This window comes from Oncorhynchus mykiss, chromosome 11 (genome assembly GCF_013265735.2).
Source record: "Oncorhynchus mykiss isolate Arlee chromosome 11, USDA_OmykA_1.1, whole genome shotgun sequence".
Lineage (NCBI taxonomy): Eukaryota > Metazoa > Chordata > Actinopteri > Salmoniformes > Salmonidae > Oncorhynchus > Oncorhynchus mykiss.
The window spans coordinates 50352786-50365625 of NC_048575.1; the positions used below are offsets into that span (position 1 = coordinate 50352786).

General features: G+C 42.6%; 1 protein-coding gene across 1 annotated transcript in view; it reads right to left on the reverse strand.

The window, feature by feature from the left end:
* LOC118936269 (voltage-dependent N-type calcium channel subunit alpha-1B-like) overlaps positions 1-12546 on the reverse strand; it is a 153581-nt gene extending 141035 nt beyond the window's left edge. The window contains exons 1-3 of the mRNA XM_036935676.1: positions 11558-12546; positions 9230-9335; positions 5809-5948 (exon numbers count right to left, since the gene is read on the reverse strand). Of these exons, the coding sequence (XP_036791571.1) occupies positions 5809-5948; positions 9230-9335; positions 11558-11817 (506 nt within the window). The 5' untranslated portion in view covers positions 11818-12546. The remainder of the gene's footprint in view (positions 1-5808; positions 5949-9229; positions 9336-11557) is intronic.
* Positions 12547-12840: the final 294 nt, after the last annotated feature.

A 12840-nucleotide genomic window follows, 5' to 3' on the forward strand; every position in this document is an offset into this window, starting at 1 on the left:
ACATTTTCCAGCAAGACAATAACCCCAAGCACACATCAAAATCCACAAAGAAAGGGTTAATTGACCACAAAATCAGATCTCAGACTCCACAGTTGAACCCCATTGAAAACCTGTGGTTTGAATTGAAGAGTGCAGACAAAGGATATCAAGGATCTGGAAAGATTCTGTATAGAGGAATGGTCTAAGATCCCTCCCCAAGCGTTCTCCAATCTCATAAAACATTTTAGAAAAAGGCTCTGTGCCATTATCCTTGCAAGGGGAGGGTGCTGGAGTATTGAAAACTGGAGATCCAATCATTTTGACTTTACTTCTTCTCTGAGCAATTGTATTAGTATAAAATAATATAATTTTTCCATTAAGGGACCCAATAATTCCGGACCCCACTGTACGCACTTATTAGCAACACCCAACGTCTTATTGGAACATTTGAGTGGATTTGATTTACAGGGCTGGCCCTGCCTGTGGGAGCTCAATACAAGCCTTTTCATTCACAGACCCCCCACATCTGATTACCATCAGCACCAGCACATGAAACATGGCCCTCGTGTGTCCTGGGGCCAAACGTGTGCAAGATCTTCATCTTCTTAATACATTCATCACCATTAACAGAACACTATTTGTACACAATACTGTTAAAAATAGACAATTCACAACTAACGTTATGGTACACAATCACTGCTTTTACTTATACGGTAGCTGTAACTGATCTGAAATGTATGGCGTCTTTGGTATTGACTTTATACCTGCTTCAAGTACTCATATCCTAGGGAATGGTAAGAATGGGTTTCATTAATAATCAGTGAGGCAGCAATGGTAATTACTATGGCGATTGGTTTCCTGCTAGGTACACCCTGTAGTTACAGCCATAGGGATAGCATACAGCGCTTTGATGTGCATGCAGCACATGGTGATCCAATAGCTGTCAGAGACTGACACCATGGATCAATCACTCACTGTAGCATGGCACTGATAACAGGGCCAGACTGCTCGTGTAAAGGCTCTCATCCACCACAGCCCTTCAGTTATGGTTATCATGTCAGGCTGCTCTGCCCCAATTTCAATCAGCCCTGCCTCCCCTCCTTCCTCCCCATGCAGCCCTATCCACAAGTAGTGGCAGTGAATATGGAAGCAGAGCAGAATGATGCCCTGTGTGTTCAGTGATGGTGACAGGTCCATGTAGAGGCTGTGACAAGCTGTCAATAGCCCTAACCTTTCCCTAACACACTGTATTGACAGACAGACCGCTTGCTGCCTTTGTCTCTACAGCTCTCTCTCACACACACGGCTCTGTGTGACGGTTACTCTGAAACAAGACCAGTTCCAGGAATTGGTCGTATTACATTGCCCCCGGTTGGTTCCCCGTACGTCCACTGAGCAAGAACAAAAGGTTGGAACACTGAGATTGACTTCCAAGTGGGTGGAGTAGGGCTTCCAGAGAATTGGTTTATTGCAATTAGGTATCAAAGCTGATGTAAGCCCCAATAGATGGGCCAAATAAATGTCAGAGTCAATAGGTACAGCAAGCCAGGACACTCCCTGGTGATGCGAGCAACTCCCCGAGGACTCTCTCCAGCGTAACAGCATCCTCATCATTACCCCTCCTCCAGTCTCCTCCACTCTCTCCTCGTCCCCTTCATCTTTTCCCTCATGGTCCCTCACTGAAAGCCTACGGTAGTTAGCTCATGCTCCTCTCCCACCCATAGTTCCACTCCTATTGCCTCACTGATATTCTAGCTCCAATACGCAAGCTCCTCTCTCAGTGCAAGCGCTTCTACTTTTGTGGCCCTCTTCTTTTTTTTACAAATATACTGCCTTTCTATGGTAAAGTTTAACATAGCATCCTGTAATGTTGCCCTGAATAACTATTCTAGACGATATTTGTTTTACCGCTGCAAATAAAATAAAATGTTATTTGTCACATGCGCCAAATACAACAGTGAAATGCTTACTTACAAGCCCTTAACCAACAATGCTATAAGAAGTTAAGAAAACAAAGTGGTAATAGAAGTGGGACCTAGACGTGGCGCTCCGGTACTACTTGCCGTGCGGTAGCAGAGGGGACAGTCTATGACTAGGGTGGCTGGAGTCTTTGACAATTTTTAGGGCCTTCCACTGACACCGCCTGGTATAGAGGTCCAGAAAGGCAGGAAGCTTGGCCCCAGTGATGTACAGGGCCATACGCGGTCGGAGGATGAGCAGTTGCCATACCAGGCAGGGATGCAACCAGTCAGGATGCTCTCGATGTTGCAAATGTAAAAACCTTTTGATGTGGACACCAAGGAACTTGAAGCTCTCAACCTGCGCCACTGCAGCCCGTCGATGAGAATGGAGGCGTGCTCTGTCATCTTTTTCCTGTAGTTCACAATCATCTCCTTTGTCTTGATCACATTGAGGGAGAGGTTGTTGTCCTGGCACCACACTGCCAGATCTCAGCCTACAGGGAGGAGGTCAATCTCATCGTTGTTGTGTCATCGACAAACTTGATGATGGTGTAGGCGTCGTGCCTTGAAATGCAGTCATGAGTGAACAGGGAGTACAGGAGGGGACTGAACACGCACCCCTGAGGGGCCTCTGTGTTGAGGATCAGCGTGGCGGATGTGTTGTTACCTACCCTTACCACCTGGGGGTGGCCCGTCAGGAAGTCCAGGATCCAGTTGCAGAGGGAGGTCTTTAGTCCCAGGGTCCTTAGATTAGTGATGAGCTTTGAGGGCACTATTGTGTTGAACGCTGAGCTGTAGTCAACGAATAGCATTCTCACATACAGTTGATGTCGGAAGTGTACATACACCTTAGCCAAATACATTTAAACTCAGTTTTTCACAATTCCTGAAATTTTATCCTAGTAAAAAATTCCCTGTCTAAGGTCAGTTAGGATCACCACTTTATATTAAGAATGTGACATGTCATACTAATAGTAGAGAGAAGGATTTATTTCAGCCTCTTTTTCTTTCATCACATTCCCAGTGGGTCAGAAGTTTCAATTAGTATTTGGTAGCATTGCCTTTAAAATTGTTTAACTTGGGTCAAATGTTTCGGGTAGCCTTCTACAAGCTTCCCACATAAGTTGGGCGAATTTTGGCCCATTCCTCCTGACAGAGCTGGTGTAACTGAGTCAAGTTTGTAGGCCTCCTTGCCTGCACACGCTTTTTCAGTTCTGCCCACAAATTTGTTGTCAGGGCTTTGATGGCCACTCCAATACCTTGACTTTGTTGTCCTTAAGCCATTTTGCCACAACTTTGGAAGTATGTTCATTTGGAAGACCCATTTGCGACCAAGTTTTAACTTCCTGACTGATGTCTAGAGATGTTGCTTCAAAATATCCTCATAATTATAATTTCTCAAGATGCCATCTATTTTGTGAAGTGCACCAGTCCCTCCTGCAGTAAAGCACCCCCACAACATGATGCTGCCACCCCCGTGCTTCACATTTGGGATGGTGTTCTTCGGCTTGCAAACCTCCCCCTTTTTCCTCCAAACATTACGATTGTCATTATGGCCAAACAGTTGTATTTTTGTGTCATCAGACCAGAGGACATTTATCCAAAAAGTAGGATCTTTGTCCCCATGTGCAGTTGCAAACCGTAGTCTGGCTTTTTAATGGCAGTTTTGGAGCAGTGGCTTCTTCCTTGCTGAGCGGCCTTTCAAGTTATGTCAATATGGGACTCGTTTTACTGTGGATATAGATACTTTTGTACCTTTTTCCTCCAGCATCTTCACAAGGTCCTTTGCTGTTGTTCTGGGAATGATTTGCACTTTTCACACCAAAGTACGTGAGCGGTATGACGGCTGCATGGTCCCTTGGTGTTTATACTTGTGTACTATTGTTTGTACAGATGAATGTGATACCTTCAGGCATTTGGAAATTAATCCCAAGGATGAACCGGACTTGTGGAGGTCTCCTATTTCTGATTTATTTTTATTTTCCCATGATGTCAAGCAAAGAGGCCCTGGGTTTGAAGGTAGGCCTTGAAATACATCCACAGGTACACCTCCAATTGACTCAAATGATGTCAATTAGTCTATCAGAAGCTTCTAAAGCCATGACATTCTTTTCTGTAATTTTCCAAGCTGTTTAAAGGCACAGTCAACTTAGTGTATGTAAACTCACATCAGCTATGGAGAGCGTGATCACACAGTCATGAAGAACAGCTGATGCTCTCATGCATGTTTCAGTGTTACTTGCCTCGAAGCAAGCATTGAAGTAATTTAGCTCATCTGGTAGGCTCGTGTCACTGGGCAACTCTTGGCTGTGTTTCTCTTTGTAGTCTGTAATAGTTTGCAAGCCCTGCCACATCCGACGAGCATCGGAGCTGGTGTAGTACGATTCAATCTTAGTCATGTATTGACGCTTTGCCTGTATGATGGTTCGTCTGAGGGCATAGCAGGATTTCTTATAAACTTCCGGGTTAGAGTCCCACTCCTTGTAATCGGCAGCTCTACCCTTTAGCTCAGTGTGGATGTTGCCTGTAATCCATGGCTTCTGGTTTGGGTATGCAAGTACAGTCACTGTGGGGATGACGTCTGCTTCATCTGACCACTTTCTTATTGATCTAGTCACTGGTGCTTCCTGCTTTAATTTTTGCTTGTATGCAGGAATCAGGAGGATAGAATTATGGTCAGATTTTCCAAAATGGAGGGCTAGGGAGAGCTTTGTACAGGTCTCTGTGTGTGGAGTAAAGGTGGTCTAGAGTTTTTTTTTTTCTCTGGTTGCACATTTAACATGCTGGTAGAAATTAGGTCAAGCGGATTTGAGTTTCCCTGCATTAAAGTCCCCGGCTACTAGGAGCTCCGCCTCTGGATGAGCGTTTTCCTGTTTGCTTATGGCCGTGTACAGCTCATTGAGTCTTGTCTTAGTGTCAGCATTGGTTTGTGGAGGTAAATAGACAGCTAATAAGAATATAGATGAAAACTCTCTTGGTAAATAGTGTGGTCTACAGCTTATCTTGAGACACTACCTCAGGCAAGCAAAACCTTGAGACTCCCTTAGATTTCGTGCACCAGTTGTTGTTTACAAATATACATAGACCGTCACCCCTTGTCTTACCAGAGGCCGCTGTTCTATCCTGCCTAAAAAACTTCAAACCCACCAGCTGTATGTTATTCATGTTGTCGTTCAGCCACGACTCAGTGAAACATAAGATATTACAGTTTTTAATGTCCCGTTGGTAGGATATACATGATCGTAGTTTGTCTATTTTACTATCGTTTGATTGTTCTTTGGCTAATAGGACCGATGGTAAAGGTAGATGACCCTCTCGGCGATGGATCCCTACAAGGCACCCAAACCTTCGTCCACGATACCTCTGTCTCTTTCTCCTGCGAATGACGGGGATGAGGGCCTTGTTGGGCGTCTGAATTAAATCCTTCCCGTCCGTCTCGTTGATGAAAAAGTATTCATCCAGTATGAGGTGAGTATTTGCTGTCCTGACATCTAGAAGCTCTTTTTGGTCATAAGACACGGTGGCAGAAACATTATGTACAAAATAAGTTACAAATAACGTGAAAAAACATGTACAATTGGTTACGGGATTGTAAACCGGCAGCCATCTCCTTCGGGCGCCATTCTCATGCATATATACAGTTATGTCTAAAAGAAAAGGATGATCGATCTAAGGAATTTTAGCCATTCCCAGTGTCTCCAGTGCATCACGATTCATCATGATCATACAAAATGTTAAATGAAACACACAACACAACACACACACCACACACATTAACATTGTGCTTTCTCATTAATCTACTCAGGATCAGGTCTGTCATTTTAAAGCAGTGTGAACATTTAGCATGAGCCATTAGCTCAGTACTCACCCTGTTAGCACCACCACAAAGTCCATTACATTCCAGCCATTCCGGAGATAGGAGCCTTTGTGAAACGCAAAGCCAAGGGCGATGATCTTAATGCCAGCTTCAAAACAAAATATTCCAATAAAATAGGGCTCTGTGTCGTCCTGTTAAGACAAGAGAGGCTGAGAATGTAAGTGACCATTGATATCCATCATCATTAGTTTATAATGTGATTTTTGGGCTGAATGTGAGTTAAAAAGTAATGTAATGGGTTAATATCACGATGGAGTGAGTCGTGTCAATATTTCAGACAGAGCCTTGGTCTATCTGGGGGAGCGGATCAATTAGTGGGTGCAGCTGTGAGGCACTTTGCCTGAAGGGAGTGACATTTAATTCTTAAAACAACCAGCGTGCCCCAACCAGCTAAGTCTATATGATTGGGTGGAGGAGCTCACAGCATTGACCCTTTTAATGGCAAGACTTAACAACAGAGTTCAATAGGGAGCCTAAAGTGTCTGTAAGCAGGGGGATCAAAGTCACCTCTGTGTGATACTGGTTAGCTGACTGAGGACAACTGGTGAGAAACCCCAGCTGCCTGCATGGGTAACCCCCCCCCCCCAAAAAAAAAAAAACTGCTGATAGGTTGTGTCATTCAAATCTGCAATACAAGTACTGTACAGTGCCTTGCAAAAGTATTCACCCCCCTTGGCATTTTTCCTATTTTGTTGTATTACGACCTGTAATTTAAATGGATTCTTATTTGGATTTCATGTAATGGACATACTCAAAATAGCACAAATTGGTGAAGTGAAATTTAAAAAATAACTTGTTTCAAAAAATAAATAAAAACTGAAAAGTGGTGCGTGCATATGTATTCACCCCCTTTGCTATGAAGCCCCTAAATAAGATCTGGTGCAACCAATTACCTTCAGAAGTCATATAATTAGTTAAATAAAGTCCACCTGTGTGCAATCTAAGTGTCACATGATCTGTCACATGATCTCAGTAGATTTCTTCTTAGGGCTCCTTTTTTCTCAATTTCCGCCTGACTGACATGCCCAAAGTAAACTGCCTGTTGCTCATGCCCTGAAGCCAGGATATGCATATAATTGGTACCATTTCAAAGAAAACACTTTGAAGTTTGTAGAAATGTTAAAATAATGTAGGAGACTATAACACAATAGATATGGTAGGAGAAAATCCATAGGAAAACCAACAGGAATCTTTTTTTTTGAGAGACCAAGCTCTTACGATGGAAAGTATAGGGGCATTCTGAATTCCAGCTCCCAGGATGCAATTCCTATGGCTTCCACAGGGTGTCAGCATTGTAGGCTTGTAACTTCCAAAACAAATAAGAAATATGAGTTTTAGTACAGGGACACAGTCTTGGGAATTCGTGTTTGGGCGCACAATGAAGACAAAACGCACCTGCTAAAGTTTCCTATTGAACATACTTCTTTCCGTAAGAAATATTATAATTTGATTACATTTTAGGGTATCTGAGGAGTAAATAGAAATGTATTTTGACTTGTTGAAAGAAAGTTTAGCGGTAGATTTTCAGATTCCTTTTTCTGCATGTTGAACGAGTGGATTACTAAAATTGATGGCGCCAACTAAACAGACTTTTTGGGATATAAAGAAGGATTTTATCTAACAAAACAACACTACATGTTATAGCTGGGACCCTTTGGATGACAAGTCAGAGGAAGATTTTCAAAAAGTTAGTGAATATTTAATCGCTATTTGTGAATTTAGAAAACCTGTTCCGGTGGAAAAATATTTTGATGTGGGGCGCCGTCCTCAAACAATCGCATGGCCTGCTTTCGCTGTAATGGCTACTGTACATCGTACAGTAGACTTCTATTAACAAGAATGTAAGCTTTAAACTGATATAAGACACTTGTATGTACCTAAATGTTTAATAACCATCATTTTTAGGATTATTTATTTGAATTGCACGCCCTCCAGTTTCACCGGAAGTTGTCCCGCTAGCGGGATACCTAGCCCGAACAGGATATACACCTGTTCTGAAAGGTCCCAGAGTCTGCAACACCACCAAGCAAGGGGCACCGCCAAGCAAGCGGCACCATAAAGACCAAGGACCTCTCCAAACAGATCAGGGACAAAGTTGTGGAGAAGTACAGATCAGGGTTGGGTTATAAAAAATATCAGAAACTTTGAACATCCCACAGAGCACCATTAAATCCATTATTAAAAAATGGAAAGAATATAGTACCACAACAAACCTGCCAAGAGAGGGCGGCCCACCAAAACTCACGGACCAGGCATTAATCAAAGAGGCAACACAAAGACCAAAGATAACCCTGAAGGAGCTGCAAAGCTCCACAGCGGAGATTGGAGTATCTGTCCATAGGACCACTTTAAGACGTACACTCCACAGAGTTGGGCTTTATGGTAGAGAAGCCATTGCTTAAAGTGAAAATTAACAAACACATTTGGTGTTCGCCAAAAGGCATGTAAGAGACTCCCCAAACATATGGAAGAAGGTACTCTGGTTAGATGAGACTAAAATTCAGCTTTTGGCCATCAAGGAAAAAGCTATGTCTGGTGCAAACCCAACACTTTTCATCACCCCAAGAACACCATCCCCACAGTGAAGCATGGTGGTGGCAGCATCATGTTGTGGGTTTGTTTTTCATTGGCAGGGACTGGGAAACTGGTCAGAATTTAAGGAATGATGGATGGTGCTGAATACAGGGAAATTCTTGAGAGAAACCTTTTTTCAGTCTTCAAGAGATTTGAGATTGAGACGGAGGTTCACATTCAGCAGGACAATGACCCTAGGTATACTGCTAAAGCAACACTTGAGTGGTTTAAGGGGAAACATTTAAAAGTCTTGGAATGGCCTAGTCAAAGCCTAGACCTCAATCCAATTTAGAATCTGTGGTATGACTTAAAGATTGCTGTACATCAGCGGAACCCATCCAACTTGAAGGAGCTTGAGCAGTTTTGCCTTGAATAATGGGCAAAAATCCCAGTGGCTAGATGTTAAAAGCTTATAGAGAAATACCCCCAATAGACTTGCAGCTGCAATTGCTGCAAAAGGTGGCTCTACAAAGTATTAACTTTGGGGGGGGGGGGAGTGAATCGTTATGCACACTCCAAGTTTTCAGTTTTTTTGTCTTATTACTTGTTTGTTTTACACACAAAAAAGATGTTGCATCTTCAAAGTGGTAGGCATGTTGTGTAAATCAAATGATACAAACCCCCCAAAAATCTATTTTAATTCCAGGTTGTAAGGCAACAAAATAGGAAAAATGGGGGGTGAATACTTTCACCAGCCACTGTATATATGTTATTCCTGTATGTGAGAATATAATGACTGACACCTATTTTTCACTTGGAGAGAAGAGTGTAGTTAACCAATGATCAAATATGATATAATATTGGTATGGCACATATGACCCATGCAATGGTCACTTACCAAGCGCTCTGACATGGGGGTCTTGTCGCCGGCTGGTAGGTGCTGCTCCAAGGCAAGGACGATGCAGTTGGCTATAATGGTGGCCAGGATCAGGTATTCAAATGGAGTGAGACAGTTAAGAAAAATACTGTGTAATGTTAGGCATACAGTACCTAAGATCTGAAATACATTCTAACAGAAGAAGAAGATGAGGAGGAGGAGGAGGAAGATGAAGAAACAGAAGAATGGGACCTAGAGGAAGTAAAATGACCATATTAAAAAGCTCCTCAACAGTAGGTAGGTTAACCCAATTTATACAAGAGCTGAAGCCTAATGGCAAAGCACACATGCCGTAAGAAGTTACACTTTTATAAAAAAGGGTTCCAAAAAGGCGAACCATTTTTGGTTCCAGGTAGAACTATTTTGGGTTCCATGTAGAACCCTCTGTGGAAAGGGTTCTACATGAAATCCAAAAGGGTTCTACCTGGAACCAAAAGGCGTTCTTTACAGGGTTATCCTATGGGAACAGCTAAAGAACCCTTTTTGGTTCTAGATAGCACCTTTTTTTCCAAAATGTCATTTTTCAGTTGAACTGGATCTCAACACTAAACATGACTGAGGGAACTGAGTGATTTATCTGTTGAACTGGATCTCAACACTAAATATGACTGAGGGAACTGAGTGATTTATCAGTTGCTGACTTACATGATGTCTCAGTTGCTGCTGTCCATGTCATCGCATGGTTGTTTATGGAGGCTATCTCTTCTGGAGACTGTGGTGCACAGAGGACTAGGGTCTTACCTCAGGCAATGGGCTACAGTACATCAACAGATAAAAACACATAATTCACTGGCTTAGGGCAGCTCAGGACTTTCTTGCTACAATGGCTCCCATGAACCTAGAATCTAACTCAAGGGAGAAAAATACTGTGAAAGGGGCTTGGAAATAAACAGGTAAGCTAAAGGTTGAGAAATGTTTACACAGCACCAGCGTTAAGTAATGGATGCGATTACACAAATTAATGTAAATGAATTGCAATACCTCACAGGTTCATTTACCCAATCTCATGAAATATGCTTCAGGGTTGACTGTTTCTCTAGGAGGCCTAAGCACAGCACAAATAGGTTTGTGGCAATCAGTGGAATGGTATCAAATACATCAAACACATGGTTTCCAGGTGTTTGATGCCATTCCATTTGCCCCGTTCCTACCATTATTATGAGCCGTCCTCCCGTTAGCAGCCTCCACTGATGCACAGGTTTCACAAGCTGCAGAGGATATCCCTCATTTGGTAAATGATACAAAATATATCATATCAACAGGTGGATCTTTTTTTTCAATATACTTCTACCTAGCATTTTATGGACATAAACGACAATAATGATACATTTTGCCTTAAAAGAAACAAATTGGTTTTGTAAACTAGGCCAAATGCACAACTCATTTCCATTTATTCTCATGGCTTATTGTTTTGATGGGACACGCACGCAGAATAGATTGTATCTGTTTATTAGACAGCCTTCCCGCTAGCTTGCCATTTAGGCCTACTGTTGAGCAGCATTTTGCACATGGGTAGATTCAGCACCTTGGAGAGTGCTTGTGCCGAAACGTTGCTAGGAGAGACTTGGTCTGAGAAACAAACGGATCGATACAGCAGTTATTTGATATGTAGCCTAACAGTGGCATAGTCCCCTGAGCAGACTATCACACAAGCTTGTTTACTTAGCCCATATACCGGAATCAAATACATTAGGCAAGAAGAAAGTAAAATAAGTATAGGCCTCACCAATAATTTATGGTGCTTTACAAAACCAATCAAATTATCCTGCTGACAAGATTTTCACTGCACTGCCATTTGGGTTGAAAAAGGGAGAAAAAATACACCTCCAGCCTTCATGTTAATTGTTCTGTGGCCACCGATCAGATTTATGCCACAGATCAGAAACACCAGTCTGACAGGTTCTTGGTAGGTAACTTAGCTGCATGTAGGCCTACCAGAGAGAGGATGCCAAAAGCTGGAGAAAACAGGAATCTTGCCAAAAAAGGAAACAATATCACCTACAATAACCTATTGGAGTGGGTCTGAGAGAGTGGATATGGCTATACAGGCCTACTGAGAGTGGTTATACTGTATTACAAAGTCCAGTCAACAACTGGTTGTCCTCCATGCCATATCTTCTCATTGGCTACATTAAATTAACTTAGATAATCATGCCCTGTAGTCTGGAACCTTGCCCCCTGTGCTTAATAACGTCAAGCCATTAAAACCCAAGTAGGCCTATAATGTTATAATAAAATAATGTAATGGTATGAGAAATAGGCTAGGTTGTTTAAAGCAACAAAGGATATGGCCATTCTGTAATCTTTTTGGCATATTTCCGTATGATACAATCCTCACTAAAGATGAAGAGAGACCGGTTGACAGTAAGACAGCTCTGCTTGACAGGGATGGGGTTGTAAATGGCCATTGTCCTGGCTCTTTGGGCCATTGATTGTTTGTACACCCTAGGGCCGCTTGGGGGGCCTGCTGGCCGACCTGCCCCCCTTGGTGGGCCCGCTTGACAGACCCCTCCACGCCGATTAGATAGTTCCTCTTCGAATCGAGCCATTCTACAATCGCAGAGATCTTACTGAAAAAATCAAAACTTAGACTAGATAAAAGATAGAGAAAAAGCATCACAACACACAGTTGTTCCAGCCACGAGTTCCTTTCGGTGTGTGTAATGTTCAAGAGAATATTCAACAAACATTCAAAAATAAAATGATTGTATTTTTCTTCAGATATTCTGTTGGCTGGTCCCCGCCTTGTTACTTCCCATGCTTTCAATTGTCAAGATTTTCAAATGATATGAAACATGAAGGAGAAAGTTTATATTTCCATGTCAAATATTTGTCCATGTGTCTTCCTCTGGCTGAATGGCCACATATACGTAGCCTATAGCCTATCCCTTTTCACTGGGCTAAGCTTTAAAAACAGCCAGTTTACCATGTACAAATGTCGAGCAATAACAATTCGCATCATTCGCATAACGCGGGCTATGAGGCGGGCTATGACTGCATAGCTCACTTACAATTAAGCTCCAAATAAAACAGATGCATGTATCTGGTTTATCCTCCTCGATTGGTTTGCCATTGCGCGTTTAAGTTTTTCTTTTGTATTACCTTACCCCACGTTCCTTATGAAAACGAGGTGCCTCACATGATCCGTTCCAATAATCTTCCTATTAATTCGGGCACGGTGTAACGAGAAAACACAAGGTTGGCACCTCTGCTTCCGCTAAATCGCTCTCAGGCAATGTATAATATAACCACTTTCTCCAGCCACTGCTCCTTATGAATCGGCACACGTGACTAAAAAGACGCCAGGCTCCACCTGTATCGTCTCTGTATCCATAGCACCAGGGAGAAAGAGGGAAGCAGCTTCTCTCTCGTTTTTTTTTTACTCCCCCCCCCCCCCCCCCCCCCCCCCGAGCAGAATAATCACCGAAGTTGCTTGATAAATCGCATCAAACAATTCAAATGTAGAAATGACGAAGGACAACAAAAATGTATCATTATTCTTTTTTTTTTTTCTCATTCAATAGCATCCGCAATCTCCTGAGATGTGGTTCTGGCAATCCTCCCTCCCTTTC